Below are 23,604 nucleotides of genomic sequence, written 5' to 3' on the forward strand. Positions count from 1 at the left end.
ATCGGAGAGAGGGAGAAAAGAGCAGTGAGCCACGACATAAAGTAAGTGGCTCATGCAAGAAGCCTCTATCTATTATGTTGAGAAACAAGGGAATGGTTCTCATTATATCTCAGTATAATTTCATCAAACTTGGCTCATGATTTCATACTTTGAGCTAACATAGAAAATGAGAAAATTGAACCACGGGCCTCAGCTTTCCTACGTGGAGTTTGGATTTAATGCAATTTAACGCGATTTCAATCCCCCAAAAAAATGGTCAATTACAGTGCTTGGAGCTGAGTGATCTGTTGACTTTTTGAAAAGCTACGCACACTGCATGTGTGTGTGTGTGTGTCGTTAATTGTGCTTCTCTGCATCTGCATCTCATTCATGTTAAATTGGTGGAGATAAAAAGAACATGCAGCTAGCTTTAGAAGAAAAAGTGGAGTATTCTGGAGGTGTGTTGTGGACACTTTTAATTACCTCTCATTAATTTCAAACCTCCCGTCCAACTTCTTTCACTCAAATCCCGAACACAACTTTTAATTTGAACAAAAATGTTCACATATGAAATGCCTCACCTTGACTTTTTAATCTGGTCATATTTGATTTTGGCAGCTTTCACAAGGACAAAGCAGCATCTTATTGTAAGGCAGACACAATTTGCCTGATCAAATGTCCTCATCTCAGACGTGCCCACGGTGGCAGTTACGTCATACTGTCTGTCCACGCAGATGTCTTTGCACCTCGGCGGAAGGAAGGAAGGAAGGAAGGAAGGAAAGGCACATCACAGCGAGCGACGCCACATCACATGAAATGATGCTAGCTTTGTGCATGTGCAAACACGTGCGCTTTGCCTCCCTGCGTAATTACACTGCACCTGGCAGCAACACACACATCATCTCATCTATCATCCTCACACGTCACATCTAACGCACCTAATATCCTCAAAGAAAAACACAGACAGACAGACAGACAGGCAGGCAGGCAGGCTCCGAGAGCAACAGGAAGAGAGGCCAGCAGACAGATGGGAAAATTCAGCCCAGGAATTTTGGGCATTATTCCGTCATTTGTTGGGCAAATGACTTCCAAAATGTAACTTATGAGCGAGCTGTTGTCGCTGGTGAACTCCTTCATAATTTGGACCCAGGTGAAGCAAACGTTGCTTTGTCAACGTGTTCATTCAGGGGCCAAGAAACGGCGACTTTCCATCCTTTGCAGCATTTGAGACTCCTAAACAAGCTGGAGTGAGTGTGGCCTGGAAAGCTGCCTTTCACTCACTCCCAAGTGGAAGTCTGTGTGACTCTCTGGCATCCCCTCCTCCCCCTGTCACTCCCTGGCATCCGCTGGTAAAAGCAGCATGTTGTCTTTGGACGGGTGCCCTTCCAGCACAATAGCGCTCGCTCTCCACTGCTTTATTTATAAATGAGCAAAACTCAGTGGAGTGGGGCCAGGCAAGGGTGATGCGCTGGGTCAAAGAGTCCATGAAAAGCACAGTGCCTGCCTGCCTACCTGCCTGCAGCGCATTCGACAAGGCCTTGGCACTCCATCTCATTGCTGTCATCTACTAAATGGATTGGACGTTTTGCCGCTCATACGTCAACATAAGACACTCCAAATAAATAGCCAGCCGTGAAATGCATACATTCACATGTGAATTAGGTTAGCACTCATATCCAATCATATAAATTCATGGTCGGTGCGGCACACTATTTCTACCTCATGAGCTGATATACAGAATAGTCATGCTCAGTTTAGATTGACAAATGTAAAAATCTCTTTATTTCTGGTTATTTGCTGACCATCCGCAAGTGTTTACTCTCTGGCTTCTACTTAATACTCCTTTCCGACCAACTGACTTGAACCTCCAAGCCAAACTTAGCAGCCCATGGATCAAGCCATCGTGCCTTCCCATCTCTAATCGGGCCACCGCATTCTCGCTTTTTGGCATATCCAGTCCGTACTATATGCGTCTGCCCTGGCAGGTCCAGAAAGTACGCCAGCTATCTGCCGGGATAGTCGCCAACTTACCTGCCATGCCCAACAGTACAAAAATGAAGGAATGTATTTTCATGGGAAAAGGAGAGAGAGAAAAATAAGTCTGAGGATGTCGGTCTGCATGAGCATGTGTGCGTCCTCAGCATACTCTCACAGCTCAATAATGATAAATAAGTCAAGCTCCCCTCTCCTGGCTTCAAGCCATCTCTCTGCTCCTGTCACCCCCTCCTCGCCCGTCCGCCCGTCCCTCCGTCCCAGTGGTAATGAAGCAACAGTAGCTACAAGTTGACAAGTGTGCAGAGCAGAGTTTCATCTATATTCATTGTGCGCTGGTGGGCCACCCCACTAAGACCCCTTTTTTGTGCCTCCTTCCTCACTCGCTCACGTGCATGTCAAAATAATGCATAAGCATATGACCGCATCATCAACCTTCTCTATCCAGATCTTGTCGATTGATGTCCATCTGTCCGTCCAGCCAATGCATCTCAAAAGCACTGACATTTTTGGATGTTGTTGGATGAGTTTTTTGTTCTTGTTGAATAAACAAGACTGTCTTCATTTGAATGTCAAATGTGTACATATAAAGGTAAGGAAATGAAATGCATCTTTTGCCTGTGCCACCTATTTGATGTGTCTGGGGGCCTGAGATGAGGTGAGGTCAGGTGAGGTCAGGCCAGCAAGCAGTGCAGGTTCAGTTTGATGCAGCTACGTATGTGACTGCTGTGTATGCCCTTGACTTGCAGCTGGGCTGGCAAGCATGCCTCTAGGCCCCCACAGCTGCCTCATCATTACTCTTCATAGGGATCCCATACACACACACACACACTGAGACTTAGTCACAGCTACACACACACAAAAATAGACAAACGGAGACATACACAGAGACACTCACCCCTTCCCGCAGGCTCCTCATTAAGCTGGTGTAGGCGGCAGCGGGAGCCGACCACAGGCCCTCTGGGGAGGGGAGGGGGGAGGGTTAGGGGAGGGAGCCTCTCTTCTCCTACTATACAGTCATAGGAACACATGGAGCATTGGTGGGGGGGGGGGGGGGGCTGCTGCTGGTGCTGCTGGTGCTGGAGCTGCCGGCCCAGTTGAGGAGCAGAGTGGAAGTGAGGGGAAGGCAACATGATGATGCTGCTCCTGCTGTACACAAGCTAGGGGAGAAAAGAAAAAAAAAGGTGAAACAGGGCCAAGTCCACAGGGGAGGAGGATGACATCTTGATTGCAAGAAAGAAAGAAAGACATTCAAATGGACCACACCAACATTAAAAACGGTATTAGAATGAGAAAACCTGCAAAACAAAAAGAAGTTAAAAAAAAAAAGAATCCCCCAAAGTGTGAGTATGATGGTCCTTGCACAGCAGCATGCTAATAATACTTCTACACTAAAAAGTTGATCTAAGGAGCGCACTGCAATGCACTCCATATGAACTTGTTGTGGATTCTATTTTTAGTAAGTGTCAGCACTTGCTTTTTTACAAGCAAGCAAGCGTGCTGCTTGCTATTTAGTCAAGTGGAAAGTTGATGCTGCTGTGATTCACAATAAGCAGAGCAGGATGTTGAATCATGGCAATACAAACCAGAAAGAGGATTAATACCATCAAGAATGTTCAATGAGAAATGTCCAGTCAATTTCAATCTGCAAAATGTCAACCAGTGCAGCGAAAAACAGGATCAACACTTGTTGATCAAATGCTTGAATATGTTTTGTTGTTCAAGCTCATCTTTTCCCTACAAAAGGAATACTCAAGGATATTCGGACACGTCACCGTGCGCTTAGAGCATTTTTTTTTTCCATTTCCCCTCCGAATGGGCTCCAGCGGCATCATTCATCCGCTTTCAGATTACAGCAGCACTGTGAACTTTTGGAATGCCTGCGTATCCCCAGTTTTAAAAAGCAGCCTCTTAGGCTAAAGCCCTCCAGGAGCCAACAGGAAAATGAGATCTTGTTTGCTGCAAAGACCCAGCTTCCCAAAATTGCATGTCATTAACCCACAAAGCAGCAGCAGCAGCAGCATTAACATCGAATGGGCGCTTCATCTGGAGAAGGGGACAACCAAAACAAATAGACCAGAGGGTGAGAAGACACTTGGGTGTGCACGTGCTAGGCTGAGCTGAGCTGAGCTGAGCTGGGCTGGGCTGGGCTGGGGGATCGAAAGGCACTGTATCACTGTTGCCATAGTAACTAAACCCAGTCCTGACACTCCAATCATCAGGACTGCAGCAGGAGAACCCCTGCTGAGACACACACACATACACACAGATAGACAGACACACACAAACACACACATGAATCAAGTATGTGCTGTTTTATTGGTCATCTGTTTACATCATGATAGCAAAATACACACACACACACACATAGAGAGAGAGAGAGAACCCCTGCTGAGTGTGTACCATTATGGAGAGACAGAAACACAACTGTGGGTTGAAATTCACCGCTTTGTCCTTCTCTCAAAGATTTGTCGTCCTGAGATAAAGTGGGGAGAGTAAAAAGTCTTCAGACATTTTTCATTCGCAACAGCACACACTAACACACATGGCGGCGGTTCAACATTTTGACAAAATCAACTTAGCATCTTCAAGAGGAAGTCAAGTCCAAAACGTTTTGGGCAATATGCAGCCCCATTGGTCTCAACACGGAATTAATATTGTGTTTGGAATATGAATGAAGCATTTCTGATGTGTCTCATCCGTCATTTTGCATCTCGTGCCAAAGGGCTCAGGTCATCTCAGAAAAGAGGGGAGCCGTCATCTTTGAGTTTTGGTTCCTTCAGAACATTGATTTTTTTATTTACTGTATGCCATCCATGAATAGTAACAGGCAAAAGAATGAAATACTCAAATCACTAGATGACGAGAAGAGAATAAGCAATATTCACTTTTTGTGAATCTTTTTACTGAGTAGTATGCTGTGATTTTTTTTTCTGATGACTCAAAAAAGGTTAGAATCTCACCGGCATTGGGTGAAGGCAGCACTGATGAAACATTTCCATACTTTTAAGTGGCAAGTGAGTGACCGTTATTCAGAGAGGGAGGGAGAGAGAGAAGCCTGCCGCATTTCAGTGTTAATAATGCCACCTGCTGGACAATACTGGTATTCTATTAAAGAAGAAATGGTTTATTCTGGCGTTGCCATGGATACAGACCAAACAAAAGTTTAGGACGTCAGTGCGCTCGTACATTTTCCATGAGTCATGCACTGTACGTGTGTCATTGTTTGAAAAATGAATTGTCCTCCTTTTAAGGTGCACCTTTTCAGAGGTCAAATCATGTTCATTGGAGAAAAAAAGCAGCAGCAACACACATTGAGCACATCGATCAAGTTTTATGATCCACGTTTATGACCACACACCCTCAAGACATGGTCCTCTTGTTCATCTTTCTCTAGTTCTTGTCTTTGGCTGTCCAGAAAGAGTGCTTCAGTAACTCTGGCAAGTTCATTCTTTAGAATAACAACAACAAAAAGCTTAGAATGGTTCAATATTCCAGGATTCACAGCATTTGATCACATGTTTGTACCTCTTCTCAGGATTTTTGTGGAGTAAACGTTTCAGAAGATGTTGGAACTCCTGACTTGGAGGAATTGTTGGGGAAACTGTATCAAAGCACAAAGTTGAAGATAAAATACTATATTGGCCCTTCAATGTCTGTGTTAGCGTAGGAACCTTTCTGTGTTGGAGCTGCCGCTTCCTGACCCAAAATCATTTCCTTGAGTTGACTGTAGCAACTGGAGTAGAACGGCGGTTTACCTTGAAAAGCAAATTCAGGAGTTGATTTCAAAGCCACTGTACTGCACGCTGGCTAGCTTGGAAGCGTGCGTACCAGTGTATGTGTAGTAGAGAACACAACCCAGAGCCCAGAGGTCCGATATGCTGGTCGTTTGGGATCCCTGGAGAATCTCTGGCGCCAGATAAGTGGGTGAGCCTGCAAACCATTTGCGTCATGTCGTGCGTGACCTGATAATGAAGTATTCCGAATAATTGCCCTTTGAGGGAGGATATAAATCAACTTGACTTGATTTTCCATTCAGGAATCTGCAATCATCCATAGATATTGACGACTAACCTTGAAACCTTTTTTTCACCACAATGTCTTGATGTTTTCTCTCATCTTTTCTATTCCCTGCTTCTTCACATGCCAAACACAATGAAAGGAAACCTTCAAGAGTGTCTGTCTCCATCTTGGAATAACAGAAATGACCTAATTTTAACACGCCACTACTATCCAGCAGGATCTGTAGGAGAGACACAGTCAGTCAGAGTGCTCAGGAATGATGGAGGAAATATTGGAATATTAGATGGACAAACCTTAGCAGGTGTCAAGTCGGAGAAAATGATTCCGAACTTGTGGATGTGTTCCAGTCCTTGGACCAAGTCCCATCCAAACTTTCTGGCCACATCTTCTGGCAGGCATCTATCCCGAATAATCACAGACTCCAAGGTACCACCTAGTACATGACCACACCCTTGTTCTAAGCAACTGAAGGAAAAAACGGTGATTAAGAATGACTCAGCGGGAGAGAGAGTCGCAACTGACCTGTACAGAGCTCCACCACGAGCCACAAGTGTTTTCTGGTCTCGTACCACTCGTAAAAACGGACAATGTTTGGATGATCCAGATCTTGGCATAGACGCACCTAGAAAGCTCAAAGAAAGAAAACAAATGGCTGTGTGGACTTTTTAATCATCTCGAACAAACATCACACTTTCATTGGAAGCTACTTGCAAGCGTGTGAAAAATAGCTACGGAGGAAGAGAGTGTAACCTACATGGTTGGTGATTTCTGGCCTTTTGGCTTTGTCACTGCATTTGAGGGCCACATAGTTCAGACTGCCCATCCTCCTTCCTTTGTAGACAACAGATGTGGAGTCTCTTCCCAGCTCCTCATATAGGTTGATATTCTCCATCGGATGACGACAAAGCACCCACGGAAGGGCATAGCATGCAAATGCCAGAGCCGCAATGAAAGTAAATTGGATTCTTTCCAATGACTCTTCAATTCCTCTTTTTTCCCACACAATTTCAATATTCCAGAGAGAAAAAGCAGTGGCCACGGATTTTCAAGCTTTATGAGAGTAGTTCAAAGGACAAAAGTCAATGGCTTTGATATGACATCACAATCACTATAGCTATAATCACATTTAAGACATGCCCGCAGTGAACAGGAGAAGCGGTGTGGAAAACGGACATTTTACTTTGAAAACGCTTGATTATTTTACTTTGAAAAAGGGAAGTCAAGGTCTTAATTTGTCACGTGACATAAATTCGATGCTTTTACTTTGAAAATACAACGGAAGTTGCAGTCATCACTCGGCACCTGACCGAATTTCGCTGCATTTGCTTTGTTCTCGTTGAACGTTTTCCAACTGCGGTGGCAGACTCAAGTGAACTCCAATTGAGCCCAGGCAGGCAAAAGGCATTAGTTCTTCGTTTTGTTTTGAGCTGCTATGCATGTTTTTATTTTTGTAGTCAGCGAGATTACTCAAGTTGAAATGTTTGCGTAGTCTTTCAGTATTTCTCCGTGCTGCTTCCGCGATAGTAGTTAACGGTGGCAAACTTTGGTTTCTGAAAAGGAGAACAGCTAGGGATTGATTTGATGATCATTTATTTGATCATCTGCGCTCTCTTCCAAAAACGGTAAGAAGTATCGATGAATGTTTGTCCTATGTTGTCTGTTCATAGTTTGCTGAAAGTGGAGCGAGCAGGTGCAAAATGTGTTTCTTTACAATTGCAGAGCGAAAACGGAGACGTGGAGGTCATCCGTCCACTAAATGAGTGATCTTTTTCATTTCAGGTACTTAGACACCCTTTTGAATTGTATTGATGAATGACTTCCATATTTGTTTTATTATCTGTAGCAAAGTTGTTTATTTTCATTCTAATGCAGTTTATTCCCATTTGAATCCATCCATCCAAAAGATATAGTTGTATCTTAATGGTTTGTAGGCTTCAAGGAATAAACGACCTTATCAATGCTGAAGTACGTACGTATATAATGTTGGATTGGACCGCCAGGAAGCCAAGCGAAACTTCAGTTTGTTTGCTGTCAATAGCACATGATCCATGAAACATTTGCTGACTTTTGGGTGCCAATAAGTGTCCAAGAAACTTTCTGGACCTATTCAATGCAAAATAACCTCGATCAGACTTGCAACATTGTGAGTATTGTTAACTACTGCATGTGATTGCTGATAAGAAATCTCCGAGACAAGAGACTCAATCGTCGAAGTGAGCAACCAGATGAAGAATGGCAAAGACTGGCCATGTATTGGTTTGTCAAACGGATTACGACGGCTCCGACTGAAACCACAGCAGGCAAAATGATGTCACTTGATTGACCTCCTATTTCTGATCTTGCTGTGTGGAATTGAGGCTGCATTTAGCAATTTCAGCTATTTCCCCTGACCCATCATGAAACCTTCGGGTCATTTCCATACAAGTATATTTGCGTCACATGGTCCTAATTTAGGGTATGGATGACCATCTTTAGTTCTAGCCTACCTACCCAGCCCCCATTTTCCGGAGTAGCAGTTGTGCTTGTTAATGATTGACCAGCACTCAGACAGGAAGCATTGATTGCATTCATTGATCATAAAAGTGCCATCCCAAATAGTTGTGCATTTCAAATGTTGCACAAACGTTGAGTGTGTTTAGCAGAGAAGAGAAAAGCTGGCGTCCTGAACAAACGTAAAGTGCCGTTGAAAAGCATTCTATGGCCTTGCATTTATACTTCTAAAATGGAAGTTAAGTTGTCCTTCCTTCTCTTCCAGGTGAAAGACTTTTGCGTGTGTCGTCATGGTGGTGGGCTCTCCTGCAGCACTTTTCACCTCCACTCGGGCTAAATTTCAGTTAGTGCAGACTTTGTGCCGCTCCATGGCCGCTCCTTCCTCATAGCGGGAGCTACTCGGTGCCAAGCTGGACCCGAAGATTCCTCCCCCCCAAACTTGTTCCGCCCCGTCTCGGCGTCTAACCTGCGCCTCCGAGCCAGCTATCCGTTTGGCCAACGACGAGGAAGAAGAGTATGTCAGTGAGGCACGGCTCAATGGCTTCATGGTTGGCTACAGAGATGCAGAGACCATTACTGGTACGTAATATTGCATCTTTTCTTTCATTGCAGTGGCTTTGAACCCTCCTCACCAATGCGGGTCCTTTTGGATGCTGTGAGAAAGTCCTCCTCAGTGGGACCGTTGTTATGTCACATCCTGTTAGTAAAGGCGCTCCAGGGGATCTCAGCCTGCCCAAATGGAGCTTCCAAATAGGCACATCATGCTGACATGCTAATGGCTATTCATTCAAAGCCCTCATCTAAGCGCACACAAGACGACGGACGACCTTCTGTCATTTCAGTCCCCATCCTAAAACAAACTAGCATGGAGGCGACAATGCAAGCGCAAACACACGGACGGGATCTAAGAATAAAGACATTTGGAGGAAAAGGCCCTCCCTCCCAATTCCAGCAGCCACTTCCCTTTATTGTGTCAAATATTGTGTTTATTGCTTTCTACAAATGGCTGATTGCTTTTGATTGTGCTTCACCAGCATTCCACACACCAGTGAATTGCTGGCGCTACCAATATTTACATTTCCTCACTTCTTTAATCATCTTGATTTTACAATTGCAGTACGCAGTTGAAGATGAATCTCAAATGTTGGCTTTGTAGTGCAAATCATTCAATGAGGTTGTACTCAAAGGGCATTGCTGCCATCTACTGGCTGAAAAAAAAGAAAAGAAAATCAAGAGCATTTTTCTCCCATATTGTATTTGAAGCCCCAGCCAGCAACTTGACACTTGTGTCTTGTTTGGGTGCTCACAAGTGTCAAATGTGACTAATTCCTCTCAGCAGCAAAGAGCTGAATGGGAATTGTCATTGTGCGGTGTGGCTCATGCTTGCTTGCCGCCTCCATTCTCCGGAGTAACCGAGCCAACTGGGATGCAAAGACTTGAGTCTCAAGTCCAGGAAGCTTTGCAAGACTTATGTCAGTCGACAAAGAGAATCCAAATTGCTGGACTTGGTTGGCAACTCTGCGACCATGAGAGTTTGATGCAAAAGTCCTCATGTTTCAAATGAAAGTTGACAAGAGGCAGCAGAGGCAGCAGAGGCAGCAGCGCTAGTGCGAGGCGGTCCTTGTGGCTCTCGTCATTGGCATGCGAGGCATGGTGTCAGCCCTCGTGTCCTATTCACTCCTCCCTCCAACTTCAATTTTTTTTTTTTTTTTTTGCACCCTCTGCCTTGCACTTCCTGTCTCACCCTCCCAATGTTTTTTCTCTCTCTTCTCTTGCTGTGGAGTCTTTTTTGTCCTTGCCCTGTTTGGGACTTGTGGAAAATGTGATAGGACAAGGGCTCCAGGTTTTTGCTCAGGCTTAAGGCAACATGAGTGAGTACATTGCTGTCTTTCTACTCTTTTCACTTGCTGTGCGTGCAACATTTTGGATATATGGAACGGAACGTTGGTTCCCCCACAATCCCTGTCACTGGGTTTTTCCCCCGTCTCCTTTCTGTCACTTTGTCGTCCTTCCCATTCGTATGATGACACGCCAATAGTCTGGTTTGTTTCCTCGTCACTTTTTAACCTTTTCAAGTTCCCAAACAGTTCTGGAGTTGTCTCTTAGTTTTGTGCATTGCTTTATCGAGGGCAGCCATGTTAGCCGCTTCGACTTGACCCCTACTGTTGGAGAAAATAGATTCCACTGACGTGACATAGACAGTGGGAGTTGAATCAAGCGGAAAAGTCTCACGGCAACAAAGTCTTCTCAGCTGTTGCATTTTTTTGATGAAAGCCAATGTATTTGTCAAATAACTTCCAGAATGACTTTTGCCATTTGTAAGAGTCATCCCACGTATGTTCCAGTGTTTGTTTATTGCTCTGTGGTGTGACTATTCTTACATTTGAACTTGAACTTTTGGTCTGTTGGTGCAGCTATAAACTGCTACGAATGCTCCAGGTTGTCCACCACAGTGGAACATGGAGTGAAATGATAACCTTGTGTCAAGCCAAAGCCAGCCTTGTTTTTGTTACATTGTCTAGATTTGCTTCTTACGTTTGCCATCAAAGCACATTTTGAGCAATCATCATTCAAGATTTTTTTTTGGGATGAAAACACTGATAAAATGGTTGCATTTGCTGTAGGCTTCGTCCGTTGTGTGTATGTTTCTTGACCACAGTCGGGCTTTCAGTCTGAATGAGCAAATTGTGTGAGAGAGACGGTATTGTTCATGAGAGCGAGAGAATGACGTCCACAGACAGAATGGAGGACACTGGAACAGCAGGAAAAGGACAGTCAAAAGCTGTGCCACAACAAAGGCTGTTTATTATAATCACTAGCCTCCACATACATTGGAACAGTATTGCTTTTTTCAGACCACCATCAAAAAAAAAAAATCAACTCTGACAGAGTAGTGGCAATTCGATAAGCAGGTTCAGTTTATATTTTGAACAACACAGTAAATTGATTTGTGAACAGATGCACCTCACTCAGAGCTCAGTCTGACTTATTATTATTATTTTTTTAATTCTTCTCCATTCCCCCATTTTAAATGAAGGTGACAGAAGCCAGATTAAATCGACGGACTTTGTAGACTGTAGTTTGCCTTTCCAAAAATAACTCTTTTGATCCTAATGATAAAAAAAAGGTAATATTGCGGCTGTTAATATAGTTGAGGTAAAGTACTGAATGACGCTGTTGCTTTCTTACAATCGAAACAAACTCCAAAGTAAACATTGTTTAAGAATGACAATGAAGAAATAAATGCCTTCACTTTATGCAAGCATTTCACCACTAGATGGCGTGCAATGCCCTCAACTTGTCATATCCCTGATGAGTTCTGTACTTTTTTTACTTATACAAACCCAAAGAGAAAGAATGACTTTTTGTGCGCGTGTCTTTCAGATGTGTGTAACAATAGTGACTTGCCGGAACTTGAGATTATTAGCCTTTTGGAGGAGCAGCTGCCAGTCTACAAGCTGAGGGCCGACACCATCTTCGGCTACGAGCAAGATGACTGGCTGCATACGCCTCTGGTGGACCCCGACTCCTCCCTCGACTTGACCACGGAACAGATAGAGGAGACCCTCAAGTACTTCTGTAAGTCTGTCTGTCTGGCTCTGTCTGTCTGTCCGTCTTGTTCACTTTCACCCACTTGTCTTTCATCATTTCTTTTGGGTCACGTCGACTTGAAGAGTGTAGATTTGCTTCTATAATTAGCCCAGCAATCCCATCAAAAGCGGAGTCAGTCTTTCCGAGGCGCGCCAGCATAGCTATGCGCATAATTGACTTTACTTTTCTTCTTTCTGACTGACGACAAGGGAACAGCTGACGCTTTTGTTCTTATTAACTCGAGTCGAGTCCATTCTGTGCTGCTCTTTGGATCCCTGTCGGAGTCGTGTTGCACCTCAAACAAATGGTCAGATATCAAGATCTGTTTCCACGTAGCCACCCAAACGTTCATTTCTTTGCTCATTTTTCCATTGAGGTGGCCTAGGACTGACTCCAACTAGCATTGTAACATAGCCGCTGTCTAGTATGGATTGGAAGTTTCCAGGAAAGAAGTAGTCTGTTGAATACAGAATATGGACCAAGCACATGTTTGGGGTCATCACATCCGGTCTCCTGCAGCCGAGCGACATCCTTTTAATGTGACGACTTTGTCTGCTAAGTGGTCCAAGTTCTAGGCTTGTATGTCGTCAACTGCAACATCATATGTTCATTTCAATCTTATTACGTCATGATGGAGTTCCTATGTGGTCCACGTCATCTCTTCCAACTCCATGCTGCTCAGCCGTGGGCTGCTATGGCAACCACTCGCAAGGACGGGAAAGGGGAGCGCGAGGGAGGGAGGGAGGGAGGGAGTGTGTGTGTGGTGGAGCTTGCTGACGTACTAGCTTGAGTCAGATAGCATTGCTCCTCTCATTGGCTGTTCCAACTGGCCCACCCTGCACACTCCAGCCACCGTGTCATGGTTTCTGCTGCAAAACCCGTGACTGCTGCACACTCTGCAGCTTTGGATTTCTGGAGTCGCTGTGAAGGAGGATGCTGTGCTCCTCGTGCAGAGCAAGTGCCGGACGGCCGGGACTGAGCAAAAGACAAGATGCTGCTCTTATTAGGCGTACTGGAGAATAAATCCACAGGAAAGCATTGATGGATGGGGACAAGAAAGGATACTGAACAACCATCAAAAAGATGTCCGGACTCGCTAGATAAAAAAGGCATAATAGGGATGCTGACACTTATGTGAGACCAGAAGAAGAAGAGTCCTGGGAAGTTGTCAGCATGGCACCACAAACAATATGGAGCACAATAATAGCCTGGCAGCAAGCTGCTAATGAGTGTGGGAGCAAAAAGGACATGCACAACATTGGAGGGTGGGCCAATACACTGTGAAGCGGACCGCTGGAGCCCAGCTGATCATCTCGGAGCATGCTTGGCCGTCGGAGGCCATCCAATCCAAGCGCGTCTCCGAGCAGCGACCATGAAGAGACGGGCTCAGAGGGTTGGCAAAGCGGACTACTATGAATTGGACTGGTACTATGAAGAGTGTACTGATGGTAAGAAACTAGAACAAGTTATACTGCACAAGAGTTGAGGTGACTCATTTGTTTATTTGGGGTTGTCAGTGGATGATCGCCCTTTGTGCATGTGTGGCATGATGCTCTTTGATAACCACGTGAACTCTATAAGGCACAGAGCAGGATTAATGGTGTCCCCCCGATCATTGCACAAACTGGGTGTTTTGTATTTGGTAGCAGAATTTCAGACCGTTTCTTTTTCTCAATCGATGCAGCTGAGTCACTGTGGATGCTCTGTGGGCATATTGTCTAAAAACATCCATCCATCCATCCATCTCCCTCAGTTGGAGACAGGAGACTAGTTAGCAGTACTTTACGTGGTCATATTGATTCTTTATTTTATCGTTGATTTCTTGATCCATGAAATATTTCGACTGTTTTGAAGGAGAATCGCAACGTTGCACGTGTGAAAAAGATGTTACATAACAGCTGGACATATTGCAGCCCCCTCCCCTCACCCTAAATAAATGTAAGCTGCTTAATATGATTCAGTTCAGCTTTGCAGAAGACTCAATTCGATGACACACCTTAGTTCACACGTCTCTATGATCAAATGATTTGAAAACTTCGTTTTTTCCCAGTCTTGTTTTTGAAGTGCTGAGCCACAATTCAAGAGTAATATCTTCAAAACATTTGTCACATTCAAGTTATTTCTGTGACCGATGTAGGTTTGTCTGGGATATAACCAAACTAGCATGAGAAGGCAGATTATGATAATGCATTAGAAGTTTGCTAATATGCTAAGGTGAATCAGTGCACAAATAGTTGAGCAGTCCTGCATCATACTGCCATTGAGTGGAGTTACTCAAGCGAGAGGGAACTTGCTAAGCAATTTCTGTGATTGGCAGCCACTAATGAGCACAAAGTTGAGCTCTTTGGACACAAGCCACATTCATTTACGGGCCACTAAAGACGCTGTGGCTGGTGGCCGGCCGGCCACACCCTGCAAACAGGTGCACAACTGTTTTTGTTTGTCTGCCGGCACCAGGGAGACTCCACAGGACTGTACCAAGTCACCTGAGGGGCGGGGGGGGGGGGGGGGGGGGTATTATATGTCACACACCAAAGTGTGCCTAAAGATGTCATGATTATTTGAAATCATTTGAGCATTTAACAACGGAATAAAATACCCGTTGTGCATGCTATTTGACCTCATCTGAGTCATTGAGTGACAAATCGCAGAGAAGGGGAGGGAGGGAGGGAGGAGTCAGGTTGTCTGATTCTCAGCGACAACTAGCACCACACACCACACACACACACAGACCAGCTTAAGAACTCTCAGATGATGTTTTTTTTTTTGATGAATCCACTTTTTCAACCGTAATTGACTCACCACAATTCTGTAAATGACAAATATGCAGTATAGATTTGTTTTCCTCTTTGGTTGTTGTTACGGCCGTGCCATGGAATTGCGCTTTTGAGTGGCGAATGGCACTTGTTCCCTTTCACGCTGGTGACCGTGGAGCCGAGGGCTGGCCAGAGGATGTCACCGAATTTCTTCATCTACCTCAACGAGGGAGCACGGAACAAGAGGAGGAAATGGATTGTGCAAGTCAGACAGAGCTAGAACAGCTGGTGGGAGTGGATAGAATGGATCAAGTTCCAAACCAAGGTAGTCAGTCTCTCGTGTTCGGTTGGACCTGGCTTCAATGACTCGACTGTGCTCGTTGGTCTTTGCTCTCGCTATGTCGGTCTGACGTGGAATCGTGTATTTGTAGCTGAGAAAGCATTTCCCATTTGACTTTGCTTGAAAGAGATATGATCTGTGCAATGTATCATATTTGCATTTTGCCACTTTCTAGCTTATCGGTTCAAACTTCTTTGTTGAATTTCATGTCAAGTGAAATACACTGCTAAGCATGTCATGAGCAGTCAATTGTGTAACGCTGACCAGTTAGCATTTTGATCAACCTTTGTGATCCCATCTCTTCTTCATGCTATCTGGATTAGCAGGCTTGGCCCTTATCACACCACGTATTAAATTACAGTCACCGACAGAATTCAGGTCACAGGTCCGTCCGTCCCTTCAATAACGCACGTGTCTAACAACTTGGAGTAAAGAGGACAAATAAGCCAAGTCTTTTATATTTCTATTAGTCCTGCAGTAAAACAACTTTTCGGTGTAAAAGTTTCTTCTTTAATTGGGTTTGTATGACAAGACTCCACGTTTTCAGCATGTTCAACAAAACAAATACACTTGACTCTGACTTGCAGGTATCTCACAATCCTTATGCACTTTTAGCATAGCACAACCACTGGTGCACACATTTCCAATGCACCTTTCCTCTACTGGCAAGAATTATGCAATTGGACAACTCCGATATGTTTTCATTGCCTTTGTCTGTACGTATTTAGTATCCATCTGTTGATTATTGTCTTGGCGTTTGCTCCTGGCCGGCCTACCTGTGCACAGCACAGGAGGAAATGAAAATCATTGATTTGCATTGTCCACCTGTGTTTTGCATTTTGGGAGTGAGCTTCATTTGGTTAGGGTTAGTAAAGCTTTGCTCATTCACGCAGTGCTGTGCGCCGATCGAGTGGGACAGATGACAAAGACCTACAGTGACATTGACGCCGTCACTCGACTGCTGGAAGAGGTGAGAGAGATGCTTTCTTTCCAATTCGTCCACATCAGCAACTCAACCGCTTGAACAATATGACAACTCCGATGACTTCCAAGATTTCAACAGTAGTTGACATTTCAACCAAAAATGGATTTTCACTGAGGAACCTCCTCATTAATGTTGTTGCTTGATGTCAGGCCTATTCATGATTGAGCCAAAGAGTGTTGCAATCAGAGCGTGGACATTCTATTTGTCTTATCAACTGTCATTTAGCATTTTTCAAAAGAAGGCTTGGACTTGTCTTGAACTCTGTCACTCTTTTGTTGTCGGTTTCCGACGCATGGTGTGCAGAAGGAGCGCGACTTGGAATTAGCGGCTCGCATCGGTCAGTCACTGCTCAAGAAAAACAAGGCCCTGAGCGAGAGAAACGAACTGCTGGAGGAGCAAGTTGAGCACATCCGAGAGGAGGTGGGTCCGGACGGTCGGGCGAGCGAGCGTGCCTGCCATCCGGACGCATTTTTGGAATAGCTAATGTTCAGCATCAGCAATGCTAGGATGTGCCTGGTTTCAGTGTTGCTTTTTCTCTTGGCCACATTTAGGTCTCCCAGTTACGCCATGACGTGTCCATGAAAGATGAGCTGTTGCAGTTCTATAGCAACGCCGCTGAGGAAAGCGAGGGGGAGTCCGTCACTTCCACACCGTGAGCTTCCTTTCATTTTGTTGTCTTGGTGAATGCATTTCGAATTGGAGGAGGAAAATGGATTTGGGAAACAAGGAGCAGTGTCAAACTTCTGTACACAACTTTTTTTTTTTTTTTTTTTTCCTTTTTCCAGCCTTCTTTAGTGACCTAAGACAAGCAAAGTCAATGTGATCCATTGCAATTCCATACTCCTGCAAAATACAGCACATTTTAGTCCAGTTCGGTTTTACCCGATGAACTCGTTCACAACCACATTTTTGTCGGGCCCATTTGGAAAAGTCCTGGGATCAAAACAGGATGGAATTATTTCTGCATTTCAACTAGTTTCACCTCATTCCATGATGTAGTATTTGTCTATTTCTACACAGTGAGTGTTGCTAATTCTTTGCATGCATGTGCTTAAATAGCGTGCGAGCGAGCGAGAACAACGTGTCGACACCGACTTGTTTCCCCCTGGACTCCTTGCAGAAGAAACTGAAAGATCTAGAAGAGGAAAATAAATCCCTACGCTCTGAGGTTGGTACGCACGCACGCACGGACATGCGCGCTTGAAAAAGAAAAATATCCCAAAAGACTCCAACAGCTTGAATGTCCACTGTCATGCTCTAGGCCAGCCACTTGGAGACAGAAACTCTGTGCTATGAAGAAAAAGAGCAACAGCTGGTCAACGATTGTGTCAAAGAACTTGGTGAGTATTTCAGCAGTTTGGGGAGACGGACCACTTTGCTAATTTGGTCTTTGTGATGTTGCCAGGTGTGGCAAATGTCCAAATCTCCTCTCTGGCTGAAGAGCTGGCCAGGAAGTCTGAGGATGCTTCCAGACAGCAGGAGGAGATCACTCATCTTCTCTCCCAGATAGTTGACCTCCAGAAAAAGGCCAAGATGGTGCGCACTTTGACAATATTCTATTTTGATATCATGTATACATATATACGTTTTATTGACCAGGTTGTTTGTATATTTGACAGCACGCTGTGGAGAATGAAGAACTCACACAGCACCTAGGAGCTGCCAAAGATGCTCAGCGACAACTGACTGCTGAGGTCAGCTTCCCCCCCCCCCACGTGTTTTATATTTAGCTTTACTTTGAACTGGCCCCTTCTTTGTCTGTGTGCTAGCTGCGTGAGTTGCAGGACAAGTATGTGGAGTGCATGGAGATGCTCCATGAGGCCCAAGAGGAGCTGAAAAACCTGCGAAATAAAGCCGTTCCGTCAAACACTCAGAGGCGCTTTCATTCCCTGGGCTTGTTCCCAATGGTGAGCTTCACAAAGTAAACACCAATACTGTGAAGGAAATGCAGATCTTTTTTTTTTTTTATCAATTGCTATGATGTTACTGTGATATTTGAAGTCACGGCAACATTAACATTTTCTTCCTAGGACTCTCTGGCAGCTGAAATAGAAGGCACCATGAGGAAAGAACTTCAGATGGATGACCCAGATGTTGAGGAGCTAAGGTAGAATTTGAAAGCTGCTTTCCCTCAAATGCCAGCTGTAATTTTGTTTTGTGATTTTCACCTTAGACTGCAGCCCAAGCGTGTGTTCCAGACTGTGAAGAACCTCAACCTTGTGCGCCAGCAGCAGCAGCAACGCTCGCCCCTCAACATCCCGGGCTCCAATCAGTCTTCATGTATCACTTCGGGGCGCTCCAGCAGGGTGGGCACCCCTCGCTCCAACTCGGTGTACGGCAGCGAAACAGGGAGTGGAATCACGCTGGACAACAGAAGTAGCTGCATCCTGGAGAACCCGGATAACGGGTGGGTACCAATCATTTCATGACTTAGGTTGCACATCCATATTGGTATAGCTACTCGTGCCGTCAGGCCAAATGTCCTCTTTTCAATTCCGCTTTATCGATGGATTGTCTGGCGGTGCAGGTGCGAGGACTCAAACAAGCGGCCCCCGGGGACCCCGGGCACCCCTGGCGGTCGGGACCTGGAGACAGCCTTGCGCCGCCTGTCCCTCCGCCGCGACAACTACCTCTCGGAGAAACGTTTCTTTGACGAGGAGAGGGAGAAGAAGCTGGCCTTCCTGGAGGGGGAGGAAAAGGAAGGCAGCCAATGTAGCCCAGGCCCCGGGACACCCACCGAGAGTCTCTTCTCTCTCTGCTCGCATCCGTCGTTGGGGAGCATGTGGACGGGCTACTCGTTCAGCGCCAGATCCTACCTCCCGGAGAAGCTGCAGATTGTAAAGCCGCTAGAAGGTGAGCGAGTCCCCCGCTCCGTGACAAAGACAATCCCAGTCTTTGCCATTTTCTGTTATGTGGCGCCATCTAGTGTACAATGTCTTTTTTTTGGCAGCAAATGACAAATCGTTTTGTTCCCCCCCCCCCCCCCCCCCCCCCCTCTCATTGGCAGGTTCTGCCACACTCTACGCATGGCAACGGTTGGCGCAACCCCACATGGGCGCTCTGCTGGACGATCGGCCCGGCGTGGTCACAAAGGGCTTCCGCACTCTGTCACGTGAGCACCATGAGCACCACGAGGCGGATGGCTGGCAACTGGACCAGCCAGAGGAAGACGAGGTCTCCAGTGACTCGTGCGCGGCGGGCTCGTCGGGAGAGTGCTCCGCTTCTTCGCTTTCCAAGAACGATGCCAGTAGCCAGTGGGAAAGCACGCCTTGCCAAAGAGCAGGGACAATTCAAGCAAAAGATGCACCCCCCTCTTCCTCTGAGATGATGAACGGGCATGTGGACTTCAAGGAAGTCGGCACATTGGAGCACATGCCTGGTGAGGTAGCCTCTTAGCTGCTGTTACAGAACAATAATGGCCACCTTGGATCACGGGGGGTTGCCACGGGGTTGGGGTGGAGTCGAATGGTTGGGAGGGAGGGAGGGAGGGAAAAGTGGACATCTCAACATCCCAGTGTGAGACGCCATCATGCATGGTCACTCATCTGCACACACGTGTCCGTCCATCCATCCCACACAGTTCCAGTATGTGCTGCTGTTGAACACCCTCAAAACCGAGTACTTTTTTTTATTTTTAATATCTATATTTCTTCACTTTCCAAACTCATTCTTTCCTTCCTATTTTCCTTTCCGATGCAATGCTTGACTCTGCACTCACTGGTGACATGGGGTCTACTGTTGCTTGCTACTAATTAGGGCAGTTCCAAAGATCATCGACATGGTATCTTAATTCATCGGATTGTCGTCGCGGTGCGATTCATCTCCATTTCAAAGATGTGAATGTAGAGAGATGCAATTGACTGCTCCGTTCCTGTGTTACTTCTCCATCTCATTCACAGAATGGTGTGACCAGTCAATGCACCTTTCTATCCTTTTCTGTGCTGGGAACAAATCCAGTCTCATGTAAAACTCCAATACTGTCAAACGATCTGGCTTTTTTAAAAACAGTCTCAGCACATAGACACTGCTCAGGCACTGCTCAGGGTCACGCGAGCTCACATATCAGGTGGTGTTATGGAGCAGCTGTCCAAGTCACATGAAGGATGGAAGGAAGGAAGGAAGGAAGGAAGGAAGGCACGACGCGCTTTAATATTGGAGTTGACTTTGCTCTACTGGTGAATTTCCAGCACATCTCCTCCAACCCATGGCCATATTCGTTAGTGTGTCATTGTGCTTTTTGTTGATGCACTTTGACCTTGACAAACGCTTTTGCTTTTACTTTGGGTTTCTGCTGTGAACGTTGGGCTTTTTTCCCCCCTCAATCTTTCTGTAGCTCCATTTGGGTGCCTGCTCATGTATTCTCTCTCCTTTTCTCTGCCATAGTTAACTTCCCAGGCAAGTGTCTGTCGCACACCAGCTCCACCTACACATTGACCACCTGCAGGATTCTCCACCCCTCTGATCAGATGAGCTCCAGGTAAACAAAAGCTTACTTACTTGACTGTGTGTCCAATCACGGCGGCGGCGGCGGCGCGGCAGGCGCTTTTCACAAAGATGTACCTTGTCCCTGTGATTTCATTGGCCTCCCTCGGCAGATCGTGCGTTGACGAAGAGGAAGTGGAGTTGTATCATATGGTTGTCATAGAGCAGAGCCAATGAGTGCAATGTGGGTGAGGGAAGGCATGGATGGATGGCAGTGTCTTGCTGTGGGATGGAACACTCCAAATGAGCACATCTAACTGACTCACGCTGATCAATGGCAAAGATTTGATGCTTACAATACAATACATCAAAGCATGTTACATATGAGTCGCTGCACAAAATGAGTGGTCGGTCTACTGAGTGGCGCCTGCCTGCCTGACTCAACTCAATGGTGTGTGGAAAGTTTGAAAGCTCTACTACTTGAATGCTTTGATAACTAATTGGGTTCAATTTGCTACATTTCCACACCAACTACGGATCCTGTTTGTGTCCATGCGCCCATCCCACCGCAATCCGCTCTCATTTTTCACTGGTGTGTTTCCAGCTCAGCTCTGTCGTCATGTCAGAGTAGCGGCAGCACGACTCCGCCGGTCTCCTGTGCTTCGCGTACTCCCTCCTACACGCCCTGCTGCACCCCACGGCGCCGCCTCTCCGTGGCCGAATCCGCCACCAACCTTCGAGACTCCACTAAGGTCACCAGCAGCTCGCTGGGGCTGGGACGCCTCCTGCTGGAGCACGGAATCTCTGCGTCGCCGTACCAGCCCGGCGGCCGGGATCGAGGAGAGCCGCCCGCGTCCTGTGTCGTCGTCGCCGCCGCCGAGGGAAATGACCACAGGCTGATGAAGAAACGCCCCGACAGCCTCCTTCTCCTCCGGCCATCCACGCCACCAAATTCTTGCGCCAGATCCACACCCCACTGCCAAGATTTTCAGTTCAGCCCCTCCGATGACGACCCACCCTATTTTGACACGTTCCTGGCCTCTAAACCGGCGCGCATCATCCTGAGGGAGACGGAGAGGGAGCGAGGCGCCCAGTCAGACGACCAAGGTCAAACAGAGATGTTGAACCTCAGACTTGTGGAAAAAGTTAAAAGTTTCCGCACCACTGTTGGGCCTCACAGCGCCGCCGCCGCCGCCATGGCGCCTGCAAGCACTTTGTTGGCTCCATTTTGCTCTCCTGGACTTGGGAGCGCCACGCTGGGTCTGAACACCGGACTGAGGAGGAATCCAAGCTATCCTGCCATGGTAGGAGCCAGTATGGCTATGAAGGATCCCCATACGGCTGACCTTCTCATCCCGCATTCCATGCAAGGCCCACAAGCCCAGGCGGCAGTGCACAGCCACGACATCACGACAAAGCCGCAGGATGCCGCCGCCGTCTCATCGCTGCAAGACTCCATGCGCAATGGACAGTCATGATGAAACATTACGGTCTACTTTCAAGACCATGCAGCATCTAGAGTGTGAATATCCCCACTAGCCATATAACCTTGGCAACAATATTCATTGACGCAAATGAAATTGTGGCAACTGTACCTAGTGTGTCTTTTGCTGTCACATCCATGACATGTGCAATATATTATTTCAGTACAAATATGTGGCCGGCAAAGCATAAGAAAAATGTTTGATTTCCCCCATTGACCTGCTCAACTTGAACAATTGCACTAGCTGTAAGATTGAAATGACGTGGAAGATGCAAAATGAGGGATTTGAATCCTAAAAGTGTTCTTCTCTTCAACCCTCCAGCAAATGGTGCACCCGAATCAAAATGCTTGCCTATTCCAATGATGTCATTTTTCCATTCAGGCCGTTATGGTAGTTGTGAGCATATATGTCACACTGCTGGACAAAAATGTGCTGTAAGCATTTCTTTGCCATTGGAGGACAAAATATTGTCAAGTGACTTCCTGGCAGTCTCCTTTAATGTGGATGCAATGTTCATTTGTGCCTAAAACCACTAACCTAGTTTTAATACTGTTTTGCATTTTTACATCATAATTCATAAGATGGAAAAAGAACTCCCCCAAACACATGAAATTTGTTCCATTAAGGCTGCGCTCTTGTTTGTTGTAAAACATGATTGGCGGGAACAGGTAGACCCGATGAAGATCATGTGCTGTGTAGCCATTATGTCTTTTGAATATCCTGTAAAGTAGGTTTGTTTTTTTTAAACTATGCCTCAAATTAATGTGCTATGAAGCCATTTTTCTTTGTAGAAAAAATCCTTCCATTCTGAAATGTGCTCCAGAAACTTCAGCAGTACATCTGAAATAAAACCTAAAAAAAATGACAACTCATCCATGGCATAACACTTTGATTTGTAAAACATGACAAAAAGGGAAGTATTTAATCAACTCGTGTCAGAAGGCTGAAGAATGTGTTGTACAGTTTTCACTCTCATTTCAATCACTGTCTATTGAATGAACGGAATATTGTCTGAACTATTTCCAAAATGTTTTCTGTTTAATAGCACACGACTTCAAATTGGCCGTGCTTTTATTTTCAAGTGTGCAATGTGTTCTTATGGCGCCAATTTTGGAAGCTATGACAAATGAATATTAAGGTCATGTCTGTGTGCTGCTCTGAATGTATTCATTGACTCGTGTTAATTTAAAAAAATGAAATGTGCAGAAGTATCAAGAAGTTCATATATTTTAAGAGAGGAGAGCAAACTATTTTCAGGGACAGAGTGTTCTATTTTACATGACTGCACTCTGGATTCAAAATAAATAAAAGACTAATATACAAAAGATGGATGGATGTATGTGTGCATTCTTTGGAAAAGAAGCAAGTCTTTTATTTTGCTGGATATCAAAGAGATGTGAATATGTCAAAGGACTTGCATCTTTATTTCTTGAACGTTGATAAAGGCTGAAGCACACGCCGAAACATGTCTGATAAATAACCTCAATCAATTGCAACCCTTTGCAAACTTTTACCATGTCCACCAGATGTCGCCATCGCTTA

At 45.6% G+C, this 23,604-nt stretch overlaps 2 protein-coding genes and 1 long non-coding RNA gene across 9 annotated transcripts in view; 2 read left to right on the forward strand and 1 right to left on the reverse strand.

Moving 5' to 3' along the window:
• Positions 1–23,604, forward strand: part of LOC119135448 — a 105,765-nt gene that overhangs the window by 12,743 nt on the left and 69,418 nt on the right. The window lies entirely within an intron of this gene.
• On the reverse strand, positions 5,019–6,891 carry LOC119135443 (serine/threonine-protein kinase ULK4-like). Its single transcript, XM_037273018.1, has 8 exons — positions 6,749–6,891; positions 6,517–6,616; positions 6,288–6,427; positions 6,046–6,214; positions 5,803–5,904; positions 5,646–5,729; positions 5,500–5,575; positions 5,019–5,422 (listed from the first exon to the last, which is right to left on the reverse strand). Exons 1-8 carry the CDS (start codon positions 6,884–6,886, stop codon positions 5,365–5,367), a joined length of 867 nt encoding a protein of 288 aa, XP_037128913.1. The 5' UTR covers positions 6,887–6,891; the 3' UTR covers positions 5,019–5,364.
• trak1a (trafficking protein, kinesin binding 1a) lies at positions 7,307–23,387 on the forward strand. Of its 7 annotated transcripts, XM_037274736.1 has the most exons (18): positions 7,307–7,616; positions 8,750–8,925; positions 8,974–9,063; positions 11,869–12,063; positions 16,065–16,141; positions 16,460–16,576; positions 16,708–16,808; positions 17,216–17,324; positions 17,418–17,496; positions 17,562–17,692; positions 17,776–17,850; positions 17,926–18,063; positions 18,187–18,263; positions 18,330–18,563; positions 18,684–19,009; positions 19,164–19,535; positions 20,534–20,633; positions 21,183–23,387. In XM_037274736.1, exons 3-18 carry the CDS (start codon positions 9,030–9,032, stop codon positions 22,054–22,056), a joined length of 3,039 nt encoding a protein of 1,012 aa, XP_037130631.1. In that variant the 5' UTR covers positions 7,307–7,616; positions 8,750–8,925; positions 8,974–9,029; the 3' UTR covers positions 22,057–23,387. The 7 variants fall into 7 exon arrangements, 6 of the variants coding, with proteins under 6 accessions (XP_037130631.1, XP_037130635.1, XP_037130630.1 ...); XM_037274740.1 differs by lacking the exons at positions 7,307–7,616; positions 8,750–8,925; positions 8,974–9,063; positions 21,183–23,387 and adding exons at positions 9,849–9,956; positions 20,752–20,837; XM_037274735.1 differs by lacking the exons at positions 7,307–7,616; positions 8,750–8,925; positions 8,974–9,063 and adding an exon at positions 9,850–9,956.

This window comes from Syngnathus acus, chromosome 16, assembly GCF_901709675.1.
Source record: "Syngnathus acus chromosome 16, fSynAcu1.2, whole genome shotgun sequence".
NCBI classification, from domain to species: domain Eukaryota; kingdom Metazoa; phylum Chordata; class Actinopteri; order Syngnathiformes; family Syngnathidae; genus Syngnathus; species Syngnathus acus.